Source organism: Mixophyes fleayi, chromosome 6 (assembly GCF_038048845.1).
Source record: "Mixophyes fleayi isolate aMixFle1 chromosome 6, aMixFle1.hap1, whole genome shotgun sequence".
NCBI classification, from domain to species: domain Eukaryota; kingdom Metazoa; phylum Chordata; class Amphibia; order Anura; family Limnodynastidae; genus Mixophyes; species Mixophyes fleayi.
The window spans coordinates 142,653,368-142,674,844 of record NC_134407.1 but is presented as its reverse complement, the minus strand read 5'-3'; the positions used below and the strand labels follow the sequence as shown (position 1 = coordinate 142,674,844).

Genomic DNA, 21,477 nt, shown 5'->3' with positions numbered 1-21,477 from the left:
AGGTGCATCGCAGCAGATATCATGGATATCTGCTGCTTTGCACTCCTTATCATTTTTGCGAGCAGTCACCATACAACAGTATGGTGACTGCTCTGGCCGCAATCTAACAAGTCCCGAAAAAATCTTTTGAAGCTGGCGTACATTATCAGAATTGAAGAAATCCAATGCTGTCAGTTCTGCTCCGAAGAGCAGAGCTGGACAGCGCATGTGTGGAGGGATCACATGATCCCTCCCTGTCACTTAGCGCTCTCTCTCTGCAACGATAGTTACAGAGACAGAGAGGGGATCTTTGTGCGCATGTCCAGTTCTTGGAACTGGACATGCGCAATTGAAGAATGAAAAGAACGAGAAGACCCGGAGACAGCGCTTCCGAAGAGGGGGGTAAGTATGTTTTTTTACATCACAGAAACAGCAGTTTTTCGGAACTGCTGTTTCTGTGCAGGGTTGTACATAAATGTCAGAAATAGTTCAATCCTTATCATTGCGATAAGGATTGAAAACTACTTTTCACTTTATGTGAATATTGATAAATGTGCCCCAAGGATTGAAATATTGTATTTATTAAAAATATTCAACAGGCACAGCAGTTATTAAAAACTGCTGTTCCTGTAAAGACCAGTATCCTATCTTTTCTATGGTCACTATCCCAGAGACCACCTTTGCGATAGAGACCAAAGGCAGGGGCGCACGGAGGATTGTCGGGGGGAGGTTTCCCCCCGCCGACCCAAAAAAAACCGAGAGAGCTGCTGCGCATGCTCCGTTTCGCCAGCGCTGTCCTATACAGCAGCCGCGGCGCTGTCTAAGAAGCATCCGCGGCGGTGCTGTATACAATACAGCACCGCCGCGGACGCTTCTTTGACAGCGCCGCGGCTGCTGTATAGGACAGTGGCCATTTAGTTAGCGCAGGGGGGGGTTTCTAGAGACTCAGAAACCCCCCCTGCGTGCGCCACTGGAAGGGGAGAGCAGGTAAGTAGCGTACTGCAATGCTCTCCTCAGGCTTCAATGGCAAGCCATAGGATTCAAGTTTGAACTTGTTAAATAGTGCAAAATAGCAGTTCCCATAGACATCTATGGGAACTGCTTTGGAATTCGAAGAAAAAGGCAAAGCAGTATATATATATATATATATATATATATATACAAAAACAGACATAGGTCCTCTGCACTCACCACTGGGGTGCAAGAGGGGGTTGCCCACATTGTATAGACAAGAAAACAGGGATACTCTGCACTCTCCAAACACATAATTAATGCTATATCAAGTACTGTTCTATATTAAAAACAGGGAATGTTAGTTCCACATATTGCAATGAATATTGCATATATATATGCAATATATATATATATGCTGCAATGCTCTATTAATAAATGACAACTTTACTTTAAAATGCGTACCATTTTCGAGGTATTTAAAAGTAAATAGGCCCCAGGGTATCATTCTGTAATACACTACTCTGGACTTTTCCACGGTGTGTTGTAGTTTATAGTAGTAGAACACAGTACAAAGTACTGATACACCGCAGTTTACAGCAGAGTGGAGCAGTTTAGAGCAGTATGTCAGGCAGAAGTAGTGTATTGCCGTGTAGAGATATCAGTATCAGAGTACAGGGAGGTATGCTGACATGTAAAACTGCGTACTGTAAGTTACAGTTGTGTATTACTCAAACTTTGGAACACTGGGTTGTAGTTTTGTGTTGATCAGTATACAATGCACTGTATCAGTGATATATTGTAGTTTTAAAGCGGTATATCGCCTTGTAGAGCACTATATAGAGATATATTAGAGGAGTATATTGCAGTAGCACAGAGCGGTGCATCTGGGAATATCACAGCCCATTGTGGTGTGTGGTAGTATAGAGCGCTGTGTAGTAACAGAGAGCAGAGTATAGTAGTACAGGGCGCTATGTCACAGCATATAGAGCGCTGTATGGAGCCCAGTGACTGACGTGGAGCCGCAGCGCTGAGTTAGGAAGTGAATGGGGGCGGTGCGCATGCGCAGTGAGGCGCTGGCTCTGTCTCTGTCCCCGGGTCCCTCCCGTGTGTCCCGGTCCCCGGGTCCCTCCCTCCCGGTGCCGGCTTTCTCCCCAACCAGGCGGATGTGCTTCAGGAAGCGACCGGGCTCCGCCGCTGCCCAGATTGTGAGTACCAACTGCCCCGGGTATGCGTTATCAGTGCAGGGGCTGCCCCTGGGGTACCAGGAGGGGTCCCCCTGTAAGCTCTCTGAACACCACGTATCGGGCAGGGGGTTACCGGACGAGCAATGTCCCCATCGGGGTTACGAGAAAGTGATTTACAGCCCCTCACCTATACACACAACATACCCTCCACCCCCGCACCCCAAAACTACTCTCACACCGGACACAAGAGTAACATGGCTGCCTTCCCGAGGAGTCTGTAACAAGAGTCCCCATCTCGGTCACACTGCAGCCTTTTGCCAAGTACTCGGGGTAGGGGACACTTCTACATCAGCGGTGGAGGGAGTGATGAATAGCAGCCCCCATCACCACCATCCTTACCAGCCCCATCTCTTAGATATAGGCCCCCCACGACTACACACTTTCTGCCTCATAGCTTTTCTTCCCATCATCATCTCAGCTTTGCATCCTAATTAAGATATTGGGGGTAAAGTGCAGTTGGCATGAGAGGGGTGTGGGTATTTATTCCAAGTTTGTCCTTGTATGTGTGGGTGCATGTATAATAAAAAATAAAAGTGTGTGTGATATGCCATATATCATTGGCACAGACAGTGGAGGAGCTAGTCTGTATTTATCTTTTCTTTATATATCTCAATTCCAAAATATGCTTTGTCCACCACCACCTTCCGTTGTGTAAAGCGCAAAAGACTCTGCCTTTTTTTATATCCCTCATGTAAAAAAAAAAAAAAATGAAACCCAAAATATATCTTCTCTCATGACTGCTACAGCAAAGGGTTAATATAGAAAGCCTCAAAGTTAGTCACCAGCGAGGAGATATTTGAAGGCCGACCAGTTGTGTGTGTGTGTGTGAATGAATATATAATAAAGGTGCCAGTTATGATACAGTTAGAATATGTAAATTGCATATATTAAATAATATAGGCTAACATAAATGCATAATAGTAAAGGATAGTGCAACAGGATTCACGTGAAATCCAATGTATGAAATTGTGGAACTGGCATTTAAAATAATATATCTTAGACTTGCATCATTTTATATATACGTGTGTATATATCACTGCACATGGTTTTGTTCAGTGTGTGTGCTGTGCGTCTTATGTGCATGTGTTAGGCAGTGTGTAGTCATTTTGACTTGACTAGAGGAAGTGATATGTGTGTTGTGCCTGTATGCAGGGTACAATTATACAAACAGTATACAGTGAATAATGTTAGGTGAAGCATTTAATTGTTCCCCTGTTTTTTGTATACAGTAAGATTATTTTATATATGCACTGTTATGTTGCAGTCTGCTCTGTGTTATTGTTAAGTGTAGAACTGAATACATTGAAGTATTTTATGTCTTTATCTGAAAAAATGTGTGTGTGTGAATTTCTACTCTTTCAGTGTATCCTACCAACTCACCATCAGTTTATCAGATACTTTCCCATTGCCACCATCCTCTCCCATGCTGCCGATGTTACAATGTCACCTATAAACAGCTGGGTACTGGCATCTGTGCATCTCCTAAATGTGTGTACTCAACCCTCTTCCTCCTATCATTGCTTGTTCACTTCCTGACTGCCCCTCGCAACAGGGCGCATTACATCCTTCTGTACTTCCCCATAACATTCATTTAGTGACTTGTAATTTTATAGTAATGTGACCCTACCTAGAACAGATTTAGGCAACATGTGGTTCTTCAGCTGCTGTGGTACAACAAATCACATCATGTCCTGCTAGCCAGAGGCGTATCAGTTCCTGCCCCACTACAGCTCACAGTTTAATTTCCCTACCACAGGGAACCATATGCACACACACAGTAGCACCAATATTATCAGAATGCTTTTTGACTATGGGAGACAAGAGGAGCACCAGAAGGAAACCCCCATGAGCCTAAGTGGAACAAGCAAATGACACACACAGATAATGCTGTGTACTTGAAGTGTGCCGGGCTGATGCTTATTACCTTTGCAAGTGGGAGTGGGGGCTGCATCCTTTGATCCTCAGGCCGGGAGTGTGGAGCTTGGCTGTGACATCATAACTAAGCACCACACTCCCAGCGTAACACTGACACGGAGGAGCAGCATCTTGCAGAATCACCTGCAAGAAGCTGCTGGCTACTTCTCCTTCATGTCAGTGGCTGGCACTCCATGTGGGTGGAAACGCGGGGACATTAAACACACTGGATGAGTGACATTATGTCTTTCAATCAATGTTTTAGACGTCACCATGGGCACCCCAGGCTATAACCTAAGTTTACCTAATGCTAGCGACTGTCCTGGAAGTGTGGTATAGGAGTTTACATGTACAAAAGACTCTTGGGGGTATATTCAATTAGAATTCGCTGCCGCGCTTTTCACGGTACTGCAACATGGCGGATTTCTGTGCACACCCCATAGGGCTGCGCACAGAAATCCGCGACGTTGCGGTACTGTAATGGCACTTTACAGGCACAGCCGCTCGTAATCGCGGCCACGAATTCTAATTGAATATGCCCTTTGATGTTCATATGATACAGGTTTATAGGAAGGTTATATGGGTGTATGTGGGTACATGTTTTACGGGAGATGTTGTGTATTTATTTATAGAAACACCAAAGACCTTTTCTAGAGTTGTACTATTGGGGAATATAGCTTCACATTATTCATATGATCTGTAAATGCAAATTAACATCCTTCAAATATCTGAGAAGGCCCTACTTCAAACACTGTACAACCTAGACTGCATTCGCTGTAAGTAAAATGGGAGATGTAGTTAGGTGTGTTACCCAGTACCAAATGGGTAGAGAATAGATTATTAAAACTTTAAAGACAAGGCAAAAACACAGTTGTTTTACTATGGAGAGTTATTTGGGTGAATGCAGTTGGCCACACTGGGATAACCATTGTGGAAATGATCCCACCATGGATGTTAATGGAGTTTAATGCAGGCCAGGGCTTAGAGGTAGATAAAGTTTAGGGCAGGCAGGGCTGAGAAGTTATTCATCTCACTGAGCGTTTGTAAGGTTTAGGACTTACACAAGGCAGGAGCATCAGTGATACTTCTAGTTCCTAGTGAATTGATAACATACATTTAATATGAATGTTGGTTTAATTTGCAAAATGGTTGCCTGCTCCATGTAGAAGCCAACTGAAGCTCTTTCATTTAGTAGTAATTCAACTTTCACAATACCTGTACCATGGTGCCTTTCCTACCTTTTTAGATGAAGTGTCCTGTTTAATATACTAGTTCAGGGGAATATGCTAAGGGTTTAGAAAGTTTTGAAAGTGATTTTTTTCAGCTGGGAGGAATGAAATCTCTTTGCAAGCCTGTGCAATTGGGCAGAGGGAGTTAGTGTAGTGGTACTTATACCACTTGACAGACTGTGGGTTAGGGAGTTGCAGTTTCGTAGTTTGTTCTCTCTCTGGGCTTCCTGTTTTTCATTTTTGAGTTTCTTTTTTTTTAGTTTTTCTTTTTAAATGTAGTTTGGGCACACGGTATATCTGTCTCGAATTTAAGTACACCACCAATGCCGGGAATTTTCTATATCCTGTACACAACTTACCCAGTGTGCCAACTTGTACATTAATACAGGTAAAAATCTGTGGTTTTTATACATGGGTTGTGGAAAATTGGATGTGTTTTGTATTCCTGGATTTGTCTTCTTTTGTATAAAAAGTGTCTGTTCTCATCTGTGTATAGATCCTACTGGTATGGTTTATGCAGTCTTGGTATGCAAAAAAACTATTGGTATAAAAAGAAAATTGCTTTCACCTGCCAGAGGGAACAGTAAGTAGAGCAACTAGTCAGACTAGAATGCTAAGTACCCTGGGCAGGGTACTGCCTTTACACTTGCCCCGCTTCCACAGACCCCTAGATCAATAAGTAGTGCTGATGTATAGCAGGTGGCTGGCAGTGGAGAAACAGTGCTCTGTTCAGCTTATCAATTAAAATACTGGGCGCACTACTTACCAGAACCTCTTCTATGTAAATTTCTATGCATTTCTAGTTAACAGAAACAATAAAAAAAACTTACAGCAAACAGGAAGTCTCCCCCCCCCCCCCCCCCCCCATTACCTGAAGTCCAAAGCTCAGATTTGTGCGTTTTTGTCTCTTAAAACTTATGTAGATAGTAACAGTGTGCTGGGTGGTGTAGTTCATTAACAGCCGGAGAGACTGTTTTTTATCCTGGTTTTTACTCTGCAGTCATGACACAATTAGCTCCCAACAGTGCCTCTCATCTTACAGGTAGGAAGTCTGCTGTGCATAGGAAAAAGTGAGTCTCTTTGAGCTTATAAGAACAACTTGCATTCAGCTGCATAGCACAATCAGGGCCTGATTCATCTTCAGTCGTAAGTCCCGTTGTGTGCCATATCTTGCGTGAAATTGCTCTGCGTTTGCTCAGTAACGGACCTTACTACAGTGAACGCAATTGTATCTAATTCATGTCCAAACGCAAATGACACTTCCGACTGCCTACAACTTAAAGGGTGGAATGGGGGTGGTAAGGGGTGGATGCAGGTAGACAATGAACATTTAGGGCGTGCTGAGGTTGAGCGCATGCACATTCATCCTATTCAAGCTCTGGGCATTTGTGAGATACGTGTGTTTTAGCCGTATCACTTGCACCAGCTACGGGGCTGGTGTTAGTGCTGACTGATTATGATGACTGCCACATATGCATGCCAGAACATGTGTATACAAATAAAGGAAACTATAAAAATGCATTTTATGTACAGTATGCATTAAGATTTTGTATTTCATGTTAAAATTAAAAAAAACAAAAAACTTTAATTTTAGTATGAATTTTATTAATGTTTATAGTATTAAGAGTGATTAATTTATTTAATAGAGCTTTATTTTTTACATGCAATCTGATGGAACCTTAAATTGCATGTTTGTATGTGTGTATTCTGCAGTCTGTTGTCTGTCTCCTTAAGGCAAGTACAGTATAGCCAGAGTACTTATACTCGTATTTTAGATGGAAACTTTAATGGGATCTGATTGTATTTGAATACGGACGGATGTGCGTGCAAGTTACGTGCAAATTTTTTTAAATGCAAGTTCTGTTCACATTGCGTTTGAAGATAAATCAAGCCCACAATGTCAAATAAGTTCTATATTTCAAGGGAATAATTTTACATATACTGTGGGGGGAATTCAGTATGGTAATTTTAGCCCTGATTTCTGCTCGCGGCTCCCTGAGCTGCCAGCAAAAACCAGCGTTAAAGATTACCGTATTAATGGTAATAATGCGCACTATTACCGTAATTTTTGTAATAGTGCGCAGGCCACATTACTTTCGGCAATAATGTGGCCAATTGAATTCCCCCCTTTATGTGTGTTTATGAATGTTACAATATGTCTATTAAGGTGCACTCACCACTTACTATACACTGCATACCAGTGATAGCAATTAGAATGCTGCCTATCCCTTCCCTAGGAAACAGTGACATCACTGAGAATTCTGCCCATCGCTTCACTAGGAACCAGTGACATCACTGAGAATGCTAGAACTTCACTACGAACTAGAGACTTAGGGGTACATTTACTAAACTGCGGCTTTGACAAAGTGGAGATGTTGCCTGTAGCAACCAATCAGATTCTAGTTATCATTTTGTAGAAGGCAATAAATAAATGATAACTAGAATCTGATTGGTTGCTATAGGCAACATATCCACTTTTTCAAATCCGCACTTTAGTAAATCTAGCCCTTAAGCTGGGTACACACTATTGCATTTTACGTCAGATGTGATTTCTGTAACGATTTTAATGACTGAAAGTCCAGATGATCATGCAGATTCATGTGTATATACCTAAACAATTTGTTTCATATCTGTGATATTCATCTCTCATAACCATCTGCTGAAAAGATAGTGACTGCATACTCTACAGATATTTGCCTACGCTGCTGGTCGTGACTACGTACACAGTTTCACATTTGACGACATCTTTGATCGTGATTTTTAGGAAGTTTATAAAACCAAATCAACAGATGCGATTTGTTTTGGCAAGATAAAACATGATTGTGGGAGTGTACACACTAATGTGATATTTTACCAAACCGTCAATTATCGTGTGATGTAGCGTAAGTGACAGGTGCACCTTAATATTGGCTTATCTTGTATTTTAGGTGATGGAAGTTGTGCTAATTGAGTGACTGCACAGCAGTGCAAATGTGGGGATCTGTGTACAACCTGAGTTGCTACTTATAGTGAACTGGCAAACCAAGGTGCTTCATTTTTTCTCTTACACCAGTTGAAATTACAAGCATCTTATGACAGTGTTGTGTGGGTAGTGGGAGACAGGGTACGTATATAAACGTATAAGGCGAACAGGAGGAAGGTGAGAAGAATAATGGATAGAACTCCAGCGGTCTCAGCAGAACAGGAAATTGTAACTTTGTGTTGCACAGGAAAGGAAGAAGTAGCGGAACTTTCTCAAGAGCTTGCAATTAAGAGGGAGGGGGATCATGGTATGTATTGTATTTAAGTAAAAAGGAGGAAACTGCATTGTATTTATTGTACTTGTGTAGGTGGGTTGGTGGTATTCTATTTGTTATGTATTTGTAAGGGAGGAAAATGGGGGATGTGTACCTTCTCTATGTATTGTTCGGGTATACTGGGGGAAGCAGAATTGGATGATGTAGTTGAAAACAAACTGTCTGTGTGCTTGGTTAGGGTACTAATGTGTAATTTGCATTGTACATTTATGTTAGCTGTGATATGTATTTACTGTAGGTGTATGGGAGAGACCATTTATATTTTGGTATAGTGTAATTATGCATAAAGAGGCAAGATGATGTTGCCTCGGTATAAAGAAGGTGGCTGTATGCTTTGCAGGGACATGGTAGAAGGCTGTGCACGCTGAACAGCAAAGTTAGCTATTCTGTGGATTTCCAGCTACTGAAACTACAAGTCCAGAACAGGACAGGGTCTGCTGGGACTTGTTGTTCCACAACAACTGGAGAGCCACAATTTGCCTAAACCTTCTCTACAGGTATGCCAAGATCAATCAGACTGGCCCAAACCACAATGTCTGAAGATAATGTTAAGTTTCAGAATGTTTGGATGTGTCCTGTTCACTGCAGATGAATTGGTAACAGCTAACTACCAGGGGGCACCTATCTGCAGACTGCTCTTTAGATACTTCTAGTCGTTGATGTCCGGTTGTGATCTCCTGTCATGGGACAGTCCACCATGTATGTGTACATAGTGCCTCGTACCATGGAGCTGGCTTTACTCAGGAACGGAAGTTTTGTTTTCAGGAAGTTGCATTCTCACCACAGGATGTCATAATCACTTCTCTCCCACACCCTTAGCGTTCCTATTCTCTCCCATCCCTGAGCCAGGAGTGAGAGTGTGACCAAGTATCTTTCGGCTCTCCCCAATGGGCATCGGAGAAAGGGGTCAACAGATGCACCCACTAGGAGAACAGTCGATAGGATGCAAGGTGGGTGTACATTAGAATTTAAGCATTGATCTCCAGGGTTCTCTAGTTCCGTAGACAGGATTAACTGGACAACACAAGCCAAGGTTCCATAATTGGTTGGCTGCCAAGAACCGGGTGGATAAATTACTGGTGTCTGCATAAGCTACATGTGTCTAGCCCTTTATGATTTCAGCTTGTCGGTCAATAACTCTCCAAGTGGTACACAGCACTGCATAGAGACACTGGGGTTTATGTACTGACATCTCATTTTGGGGCAAAATATGCACTGAACAACAGCAAACAATTACCCTTTATCTCTGTAGCAAGCATCTCATTGGTTGCTTTGATTTAGTACAAATTATGCACCTAAAAGTTATGTTAGTAAATGAGCCCTTCAGTGTCCTCTTACAGTGGTTTTTCTTCTGTTTTCTTTGCCAGATCAGTCACTCTGTGAATCATACAATCTATTTAGTTAAATGTATTAGTGTATTTGATAGGCAGGAATTCCATAGTCTATCGTGTCTGTGAGATGTTTGTAATATAAAAGAACTATGCAATATATCTATTTGTCCGCTGTATGTTCAGCAGGGACTCTATGTTGCATTAGGCTGCACAGAGGGTCTTTTCGGTATCGAGGTCTCGGCAGCTTCTCCTGTAAAATGGTATGTGCTTAGATGGAGAATGCAGCCACAGAGAGTTTGTGTACTTTATTTATATTAATCCCACAATGTAAACGTAGATGAGAGAATACAGTATTTATGTATAGTGCATTGTGACAACAAGAAAGGGAGTTGTAGTTCCACAAAAGCTGGCTAGCCACAGGCTTCTTAAATCTTATGTTTATGGTAGCTGTTAAATAGTCCCATTGATGTTAACCCTAAACCGAATCTCCTTTGAAGGGTGCAGGTGTATTAATATGTGACTGGCTCATTGTAAGGTGATACTTCGGTGATTCTGTGAAGAGATGCGGTGTAAGGCATGTCTGAGAACAGTCTAACGACCAATGGGCTTGACTTATGAAGGATATTTTAGAACGGTGGGTAATCTTATTTTTGGGGGGAGAGGGTTGGTATTAACTAAGCCACATCCACTTTTTACTCCACATAAGAACATAAGAGGTTTCAGAAAAAGGCGGTATAACCGTTTTATAGAATGTCTCCCTTTGTGTGTGCATTGTACATACTGTAGCTAGTCGAGTGCTGTGGATGACATTTTGATTCAGGCTCCACCCGGTGGTTTGTATGTCTTCAGTGAGATGGAAGGTTTGGGGAAGTTGTGGGTGTTGAGTTATGGGGCTTCCTCTAATGACTTTTTGGTTGTCGGTTTACATGTCTTCTTAGCAAGTCCTGTATGAATGGTTATTAGGAGTGATAAGTCCTGTTGGTTTGTGATAAACATAGGATACATAAAACAAAAATAGTAACTTACAAACTCAAAACTACAAGACTAAAGAACAAACTAACTTTTAGCTATGTATGATGAGCATATTGGAGAAGGTTTCTAAAAACTGGTGCATGGAAAAGGTGTTGTTACTATAGCGATCAATCAGGAAAACCTGATTGGTTGGTGTGAGCAACACCACCATTATTCTTGTGCATATAGTCCCTATTATGTTTTTCAACATATCAGGAACCTGTTAGAACTGAAGATATAGGCTATAAGGCTGTGATGACAGAGGAAGCATTGTACAGTGTGCATGGACATGATTCACAGGGGGCGTATCTAGAATTGGTTGGGCTCCATAGCAAGATGTTATCAGGTGTCCACACAGCTCTATCTGAAAGTCACACCCACACTATTTAGATTTGCTTCTTCTCAAACAATAACTAAAGCTGCACAAGGGACATGGATACCAATCTGACACAAGATTCAGAACTATATATGCATTCTCTTAATCTTAATAAGTCAATGTTTAACCAGACCGATGGGATCCTTTGCGGCAGATGTTTACCTCTATTGCGGGGTCCACAAAACAATCGGCATAGTCTGTTATAGTTATATTTACATACTTGTCTTTCAGATTATTGAAAGTCTTTGTGAAGAGACTTCAAAAGCCTAAAACCAAAGGCCCGAGTGTAACGACTTTTATTTTATGAGATAATAAGCCTGTGTAAATTACAGATATCGTATAGGGGTTTTCACTTCAGGTCACTTTTATTTATTGGCTTGTATGTGCCTTACTGCAACTTTTACTAATTGCATTTTAGCCCTGCTTTGGCTTTATATAATTGGACACTGTTGTGTACTTTTGTTGCCCCGAAACACAATACAGTGAACAAATGGGAGCTGTGTCACAACCCAGGGCATAAAACAATGTACTGTGTAAGAGCCGCAGCATGATGTATACAATCCAACTAAGTAACGTCATGTGATGGTGGATAGCCTCTTTACTCTTGTCACAGTATAAAATGGAATCTTTACATATCTATATTGGTCAGTGTTACAAAATGCCTTTTTGTAGTATTTAATCACTTTAGATTTAGTGCTCCTTATTAAATGTGGAAAATTTCAGTAAATTATATACAATTTCTAACCAGTTTACAAAGTGTCAGGTCATATTAGGACATGTCTCTGTGTGTACTTTTATATTTGAATTTCAAAGTTACAGAACAAAATAGATGCAAAACATTTGATGTGTAATAATGAACAAAGAAAATAAACGGAGAATTGTTTTTTTTCAGAAGAGGAAGCTACACCCAACATATAAGTTCCTCTTGCAGTTATTCTTTTTGGTTCTTATGGTTACAAGATTCCAATACTTATCAGCAATATGACTGGGGAGAAATACTGCCAGTTTCAGCCATTTTGCAGATCTAAATCAAAATAGATCTGAACAGGATGACAGTTGACAAACTCAATTCCTTCTTTGACTGCACTGCTGGTCATGTTTGTTTAAGCAAGGGCATAATTCTATTTGAATTTCACTTGCCTGAAGTTGTTGTCTTCTCATTACCTACACTAATATGTATCGTTAAATTGTAACTATACAAATTAAAAAATATTTGAAGTGTTATTGTACCTACTTCAAAGTTGACTAATGTGTACATGTCTCCCACATACTCTAAAAGCAGCCATTTTGTAAACTGAAAAGGAACTCTGTCAGTTTACTATCAGTTGACATCACTGAGGAATAAGGCACTTCAGCCATTTTGTGGACTGACTGACAGCAAATGTTGATTTACTCCACGGAATACTTAGACATAAGTAGCTGTGTAGCGCTGCCTTGGGTGTGATGTCTGGAGAGGTGTCAACAGGTTCCAGGGGTCTGTATGCTGGTAGCTGAAAAGTATGAGTAGAATTGTGGAGATGTAAGGTGTTAGCTGCTATGAGGTACAAAAGGGTATATCATGAGATGTAGGCAATAAACATTATATGAGAGGTATGAAAAATAATCTTAAAAATCATTAAAAAATATTATATTCTAAAAATTGGGTGAAGTGGATATTAGAAATGGGTCACTATAGATGTTTACCTATGTTGTTACTATTTGCGACCTGGTTTCTTTTTTTTTATTATTTATGTTTATAATTACTGCATTTAATTATTATTACTTCGTTTCTTTTCGTTTCATTTTTATCCCCTCTCCCAATCAGGTTAATATTCCCACTATTTTCTGTCTCGCCCCCACAATAAAACCACTTTTACACCTTAATTCAAATATTCAACCATTTAACCGTTTCTAATATCCACCCATTTTCTATTTAATACGATATATTGTTTATGATTTTTTTGTTTGTTTCCTACCTCTCGTAATATGGTTCTTCATACCTCATCTGCACAGTCCTACTCCCCCCCTCACCTATCACCATTGGCAGTCAGGTGATAGAACCAACAGCCATTCTAGTAGAGATAAAATAAATATATCCAATGCACTATAGCTTGCGGGGAGAGGAATGGCTAAATCATTATGATAGTTCTGGTTTGCATCAACTTGACAAATCCATATTTAATGTTTTTTATGTAACTAGACCAGTGTAGCTTTTATCTGGAAATTTGAGATATATTGATTTTATAAATAGGAATAGGCTATAATTGGGCATGAGCGAAATGGTGGCAGTAGCACAATGGTTTTATTGTATTAATATACTTATCAATGGTAGATTAGTTGGGTGATTTGCATAAATTGTCATAGGTGAGGTCAGTCATTTTCAGTTGAAATAGCTGCTTGTGGTGTGAGGGAAGAGAATTTCGATTTGAAAGTCACCTGTAACTTTGGAACAAAGTAAGTATGCTGAATTATTATGTTTTGTGTCTCTGTGGGACGATGGTGTGCAAGGTAAATTCTGCAATAAAGCAGCTGTCTTGACGGCAGAACTTGGGGCAGCAAGTAGTTTGGAAACAATTTTAAAAATGTATCATTTTTTGTTGCCATTGCCTGAATTCATGTTTATTTTCTCTTAATGACAGGTCTAATACTGAATAAAATTATACTTTTTTGTCTAATGCCTGTTATAAAGCATTAAATAAATTATTATGCTAGTTTGTGCAAGGGCAAAGAAAAAACCTGTTAGATTCTGCTTCACCATTAAAATGGTTGACCCATTACTGACTGTGCGCTTGGGTCTCTCTGAAGTAAGGTGTCTAGGTGTTTGGATTCTTGCTGCAGTTGGAAAATACTATTCCTGTACTAACTTGTTGATTTTATACTTTGCTTGATTTGATAGACACAAACATAGTAGTAAAAATGTATGGGAACTTTGTGTTGGATCTCTAAGAATTTATCATTTGTTCTAATCAATGCCTAAGGTAGATTGTTTTTCCAGAATGTATATACTGTTACACTTTATGTCTATAACTATGTTCAGCTCAGTTTTCATACTCCATAATACTGACAGCGGGACTTTAGCTCAGGTCCCCAGAAAGTTTCTCACTGTATTGTCTGTGCTCTTGCATACTGTGCCAGTTCCTTCTAATGGCATGTACAGAATATCTTGTGACTGGCTGGTTAAAAAACAGGGTAGCTTCTTAACAAGATAGCTGGAGGAGACAGTGGCAGCAGGGTATTTGTGTAGTTTATAAATGGAGCCATCTGGGCAAGGAAACTCCTGAAGGTTGGAAGAGGCTCCAGTGTAATGACAGACCCTCAGACTGGGGAAATAAATGCTTGTTTGGAGGGGGACACTTAAACCGGGAAGAAGCTCCACTAAGGAAATCCAAAGATGTGAATGAGGCTGTTGTTTGGAGTGTTGGCCTGGAAGCTTCTAGCAGTGAGTGTGGTCAGGTACACAGCATAGATTGGAGTAAGCACCAAAAGCAAATGCATTATGCAGAGGATGCTGGGGGAGCACTAAAACCATAGAGGGAGGCAGAGGTGTGCAGCCTGTGGGTTGGGACCTGAAGCGGGGAATCTGTTTTTGGTGTCGCCAGTTTGTCAGATATGTAATACATTCTATTGGTAAGAACCTCATTTGGTGTCCTTGGATGATACACTGACACAGTACCAGCTTACAATATGGCACAAGAGAGCTCTCTTCTCTTCTACCGAGTGGTGGAACACCAGTACATTGAAGGAACCTCTCATGTATCAGGGATATGATTACTAGAGAGGGTACAGTGTAGGGAATACACAAATAAAAGTGGGCGATTAATGATCTATCAAATGTTATGTGCACTGTATTCCTGACTGTATTCTCTCACTCTCAGTACACAGGCCCTGACCCCAGTGAGTCTCCCATGTCACGATATGACAGGAACCAGCCTACCCGGAATCACAGGTCCAACCCCTGCTGCTTCTGTTGGTGTTGTTGCTGCAGCTGTTCCTGGTGAGTGTGGGGGGACATTACCACTGCTTAACAGTGTTGCATTGTTTCTCCATCTGATGCTTGACATGAGCGGCTTGTGCCTGGATCTCTGTCACATTTTACCATGGGTGAACATACACGTGTGTGTCCAGATCTGAAGCATCCTACAGTTCATGGTTGAACAGTGACCGCATACACTGTCAATTGTGTTTATCATCCATCTGGATTCACAGTGCATGCTAATCTAGATCTGATAGATCCCAATCTATACTATTTTAGACTATATACTATGAAAATGGTTTTTAGAATCCACTTTTTTTTTTTTTAAGTAATAGTTTTTTTTGTTAAGAGAATAGATTTTTTTTTTAATAGTTTTTATTCTCTAATTTCCTACTTTTTTAATATGGTGTACTAATTCAGTTGGGGAAACATTTACTCATTAACATTATTAGATGTAGGAAAAAATGGAATAATGTTATAGAAACCTCCTGTTGTTTATTTATTTTATTTTTTTAATTTCCCTTAATGTCAGTTAGTCCCAGCAAGGAGACAGACTGCAAAGTGTGTATTACAGTGTTTGAGTAAAAGAGTCGACTAACAATAATTTGCATCATGTGACTTCTCTAATCCTCTCTGTTCTATTCCTAGGAATGAAGATCGCAACAGACGCCGTAGACTGTCCCGAGATACAAAGTTGGAGACTGTTCCTCACTGTGAGGTCTGGTGAGTGTGATGCACTTTATGGATTATGCAGTAATTATTTGTACATTGATGGGCCTATAGTAGGGCTCTCATGTGTCACGGTTTTTCAAGGAGAGTGCTCTCTCACCAAAAATATTCACCTAATTTAAACTCCTTAAGAACTTTGAGGTAAATGGTGACGTTGAAGTACAGGGTCTCCTTCTGACACACTCATCTGTCCAAACAGCACGAAGCCAAGCTCAGAAGAGGTGTACAGCTGGGCCCATTCGTTTGAGAAGCTGATGAAGAATCCGGCCGGTCGCAACGTGTTCCGTGAATTCCTCCGCACCGAATACAGTGAGGAGAACATGCTATTCTGGCTGGCATGTGAAGAGCTGAAGAAAGATAACGGCAAGCACAGTGTGGCAGAAAAAGCACGCATAATCTATGAGGATTACATCTCCATCTTGTCTCCAAAAGAGGTAACATCACAATGTCATACCCACCAGATATCCAACTTTTAACTAAAGGTCACGTTTCGTATATTGATAAAGGACCCTGTATTTGTCCTGAATTTTGACCTATGGGATAGCTGCACTCCCCAATAAAGGTAATAATAATCATGTAAATGCATTACTATGTGAGACAAACTTTATTTCTGTTCTTCATTCATTCCAAAAACATACTGGTAGGTTAGTTGGCTGCTATCAAATTGACCCTGTGTGTGTGTCTGTCTGTGTGTGTATGTATGTTAGGGACTTAAGATTGTAATCCCCAATGGGGCAGGGACTGATGTGAATGAGTTCTCTGTACAGCGCTGCAGAATTAGTGGCACTATATAAATAAATGGTGATGATGATGATGATTCATGTCCTTAGTCCCATAAATCATGCAGAAGTTTGAAAGAGAACCCCAGTCTGTAAAAGGATTATTTTTTACATTAACAATCGTAAAATAGATCAGCATGGTTGTATTTGTGGCTTTACTGCCCTCTTGTGGGCATTTAGCTAACTGCAAATAGTTTCTTAAAAGGGTTTTCTTGGTAAATGTTATTTTCATCAGCCTAAGCTACAACTGCAGTTTCCAGAACTTCTTAGGAGTTGTAATTCAACAGTATCAGAATATTTCCTGTTACTGATTGTATACTGCAATTCTAAATAGTTTACAGCTGGAGAAGTTATCAACAGCAAAAGTAGTTTGCACACGTAAGTAAGCATATTGTTTATAGTTTGAAATAACTTACTTTTTCTTAATGGTATGATTTTGTTAGATATTCAAAAGTGCACTGGAGCGTTCACAGGGCTGAACCAACCTGTAGCCAATCAGATTATTAAACATTAACAGGACTGGACCAAACAGTACCCAGAGCATTGCATTGAAACATTCACAATAAATCCAAAAGCAGTAATAAAATATTATGTAAAACACTGCTCTATACGAAACAAAGTTGTAACAGAAAGATTAAACATATCAATACTTACAAAAATAAAAATGTTGTGCCTTTTTAATATACACATATTTATTATATTTGTTTATTTTGGCAATATTAGTAATTTTCCACAAAATTTGGCATGTGGGTGACACAAATGATCACCATGAATATTTATCGATTGATAGGTCATTAAGTGCATCAGCCTGCGTGTGTGATCATTAGCTAACAGCTATCATGGAGCTTCTTGGGACAGGTTGCTTCATCCAGCTCGCTGAATGACTAGATCTGTGCACTTTGACCTACCAGATGTGTATCCAGACTAGTTACTAGCTCTGATTTGTTTTTTTAGCTGAAACAACCATACTGCATAGTGTGTCCTGGTATATGTGTTACATCTTACTATTATTTTATACAACATTTTTTATAATAATCATCCATATCTTATTTTGGATGATTAATGAGATTAAGCCACTATTTTGCTTACTCTGACTAAATCCATACGCACCATGTTAAAATGCAACCCTCATGTGATCTCTGGGCATAACTTACAGCTATATTTTGAGTTGAGCATATCTTACATTTGCGCCCACGTACTCTTGGAGAGGCGGGTTAGGGATCTTCAGGTGTAGATCCAGTGCACTATGTGCAGGGAAACATAAGTCAACGACGGCAACTGTGGCAGAATTTCATTCTTATTGGGAGTCCCATAGGCCTGATGCTAGTTTCCCAGTTGATGATGACGACGAACATATCTTTACTAAGATACACACAACTCAAATTACAAATGTGAATGCAAAAGTCTCAATTTTATGGACACTCTGCCTGTCGGATCCTCCTAGTTGGAGGAATGCATTCTTCTGAGTTCTTTCTGGTGAAAAGAAGAGGATGCCTCTGGAGGGGCCTCAATAATAAGGGCACAGTGGGGCCCCTTTTTAATTAAAAAGAGGACATGTCCTTTAATTGTTAAGGGTCCTACTTATGGACCTTTGAAGTAGTTTTTATGACAGTAAATTTCCAGAAAATGGTAATTTTCTGCGGATTTTCGCATTTTAAAGTAACAAACCTATTTATCATTAGAGCTCCCAGACTCTTTAATCACAATTGCAGTCCCATAGGTATCTATGAGGACTGCAAAATTGCCCTATTTATCAAGTTACGAAATTCTGAGCTTGACCCAGACTGATCTGAAGATGGCGTTAGCCGTTCTATGGCGAGAGCATCACAGGATAGGGACATTTGGATCCCTCCCCAGCAGATTTCATGTTCCTCCCCTCCTTACTATCGTACATTGTGCACAGGCCAGAAGTGATTGCGATCACTTTACTATAGACGGTGTGCCAGGACACGCTCCTATCAGAGCTGCTCTCCCAGCTGAACAATTTTAATAATTAGGTACATTAAATAATTTCATATCATTAAGATTATTAAGATAATAAATGTTAAATAATGTGAAGAAAATACAATAAGTGACAAATAGACCCCTAAATATGTGCATAGAAGACCAGAGGATGCAGTAAACAGTGGACGAATCTTCTAGGGGTGTATAATTATGTAAAGATAAAGCCTGTGCTCTCTCCAGTGTTCAAGGCATTATGCCTGATAATTGTGGTGAATATTGATTACTGTACTGTGTGCAGTGCTTTGGTTCTCTGCATGTCCATCCATTGCAGTGCTCTGTCCAGTGATTGGTTGCATTCACTTCTGAACAGTGAATTATTTCTTTTGAGTTGTCTCTAAATGTAAGGAATTACAATTCCTCTATAATTATTATTTATTTTGTGTCTCCTGATTGTAGTGTTTGTATTGAGGGTTGTGCTTTGAGTATGTCATTTCAGTACTGTGCTTGTTAATTACAGTTTTGTTGCAGCCACTGATTGCAGTACTAGAGGTACCCAGGTTTTTATTTCAGTGCCCAAACTTGTACATTAAAGTGTACCTGAGGGCTACAAACAGAGGGGGCTGCCATTTTGTGGCTGAACCAATATTCATACAAATGCAGACTTATGATTCACTAGGATCATCACTGAGGCATTTCATGAGGCAGATCTTTTTGGCCTCAACCAGTATTCAGATGCAGCCAAATTGGTTTACTAGGAACCAGTGACATCACTGAGGCATGTGGCACAAAGTGTTACTGATTCCTTGTGAATTGATAGGCTGCATTCTCATGAATATTGGATCAGCTGATAAAATGGCTGCCTGCACTGTGGGAAGCAGATGGGTATATTTTAATGCTAATAAATGGATTTCTTACACTGGGTATCATGGCATTATGTAATTGGGTTGTTGTGGTTTAGGCCAAGTATGGCTGAATTCATAAATGTCTCTACCGGAATTGACTTCTAAATGATGGTGAATGTAAGTTGCCATTTTGCCGATGGTAAACTGTGGAAACCATGTGCATGTTTGTAAATTGAGACTAAAGACGTTACAGTTCTTTACTGTGTTTTTCTATGCTCTCTAAATTTGATTTACTGTCTTGCTCTTGATCCCCCTCTGCAGGTCAGTCTGGATTCACGGGTTAGAGAGGTGATCAACCGGCGGATGCAGGAGCCCTCCTCTCACACATTTGACGATGCTCAGTTGCAGATATACACCCTGATGCACAGAGACTCCTATCCACGATTCCTCAGCTCGGGCATTTACAAGGCCCTCATGCAGAATATTTCACGCTCCAGTTCGGAGTCATAGGTTTGACCTTGTCAAGACGCTCCAGAAACAGACTGAAACGCACATTTTATACAAGCCGCTGGGAGTAAGAATGGGACGCAAAGGACAGGTGGTACAAGTCCCACTTTCTCCAGCCACCGTCCATGACCCCATACTCCCTCAGAGTGCGGAGCAGCACATGAGACTCTGCCAGTGTGAGACTTCTGCTCCCGTGGCTTAGAACTAAATGGTGACTGTCTTCACCTCACACCTCTCCTGATCTCCCTCCCCTCTGTCCACTGTAAAATGTGTACAGGAAGACAAAGGGGTATTAGGTACTGTATGGGGGGAATTTACCTCAGGACAAAAATACTACTGAACTCCCCAGGGGGGTCTGAGAGGGGGGTTGGTCACTTTGATTTTACATGAATGCCTTTTGTGACGGAAAGGGCTTGGGAGGACCTGGGTCAAAGATTTTAAAATGCGCTTCACGCTTAGCAGTCAAGAACTGGAAGATCGAAAGAGCTAGAATGTGGTGGTGGGGGAGGGCTTGGATATCTATTTCTGTACCCCTCTTCTGCTATTGTAAAATGACCACCCCCACCTTGTGCTATGTCTGCAATGTAAAAGGACGGTTTAAGGGGGGAGGTACGATTTTATTCCATTTTTAGGCATTTTTCTGAATATTTTAATTTTACATTTAGAGTGTTGTGGAAGCTAGGCCTACTCCATGCAGGTGGGGAGGATCCATTGCAGAAGAATTTCAGATGATTTTGGGGCAGAAGTTCTCCTGTCTTAGACACATAACACAAAATATATATATATATATAACTCAACACATATACTAGACACACAACATGCCAACCACACGCAGGCTGGGGGTCTGTTTACAGTGATCATTTAAAAAACCCAGCTGAAAATGTAATAACCATTTCCCGGATGTGGCTGTGAGTTGTTTGAGGACCAATGCAATGCTCTGCAGATCCTGCCTCCTTATGGAACGGAAATCATCAGCGGTTTTATCAGGTTCCAGTTGTTGTCTCCCCCTGTTGGCCAATCTTCCCAAAGCTACCAAATACTCCAGCACTCCTCAAGCAGATGTCACCGCCTGACAGTGTTACTTTGTTTCAACACCTCCATGAAAGTTTTAACAAACTTTTTATAAAAATATATATATATGTATAAATATATATATATATATCTAACATGATGTTGCTTGTTTAATCTGTTGGTTGGTGGAACCGATACCTTTGACTGAGTCACACACCTGTAATGCACTAATTCCAAGTTGTCATCATGCTTAGGGATTTGCACACTTCATGTCACGTAGCTCCCTCTGCAGGTCAGCAGCACACACTCCACGTCTCATAACGTTTTCACAGCAGAAAATTGTTGAGTTTAATTTCAAATAATTATTTTCCTAACAGTA

The 21,477-nt window shown here is 40.6% G+C and overlaps 1 protein-coding gene across 6 annotated transcripts; it reads left to right on the top strand.

Annotated features, from left to right (window-relative positions):
- The first annotated feature begins 1,974 nt into the window (after positions 1 to 1,974).
- On the top strand, positions 1,975 to 21,253 carry RGS19 (regulator of G protein signaling 19). Of its 6 annotated transcripts, none has more exons than XM_075176667.1 (6): positions 2,032 to 2,138; positions 9,436 to 9,566; positions 15,189 to 15,307; positions 15,935 to 16,009; positions 16,215 to 16,449; positions 19,902 to 21,253. In XM_075176667.1, the coding sequence occupies exons 2-6, from the start codon at positions 9,504 to 9,506 to the stop codon at positions 20,088 to 20,090; spliced, it is 681 nt and encodes a 226-aa protein (XP_075032768.1). In that variant the 5' UTR covers positions 2,032 to 2,138; positions 9,436 to 9,503; the 3' UTR covers positions 20,091 to 21,253. The 6 variants fall into 6 exon arrangements, with proteins under 6 accessions (XP_075032767.1, XP_075032773.1, XP_075032768.1 ...); XM_075176668.1 differs by lacking the exon at positions 2,032 to 2,138 and adding an exon at positions 8,428 to 8,589; XM_075176669.1 differs by lacking the exon at positions 2,032 to 2,138 and adding an exon at positions 10,445 to 10,581 and having other exon boundaries at positions 9,507 to 9,566.
- The last annotated feature ends 224 nt before the right edge of the window (positions 21,254 to 21,477 follow it).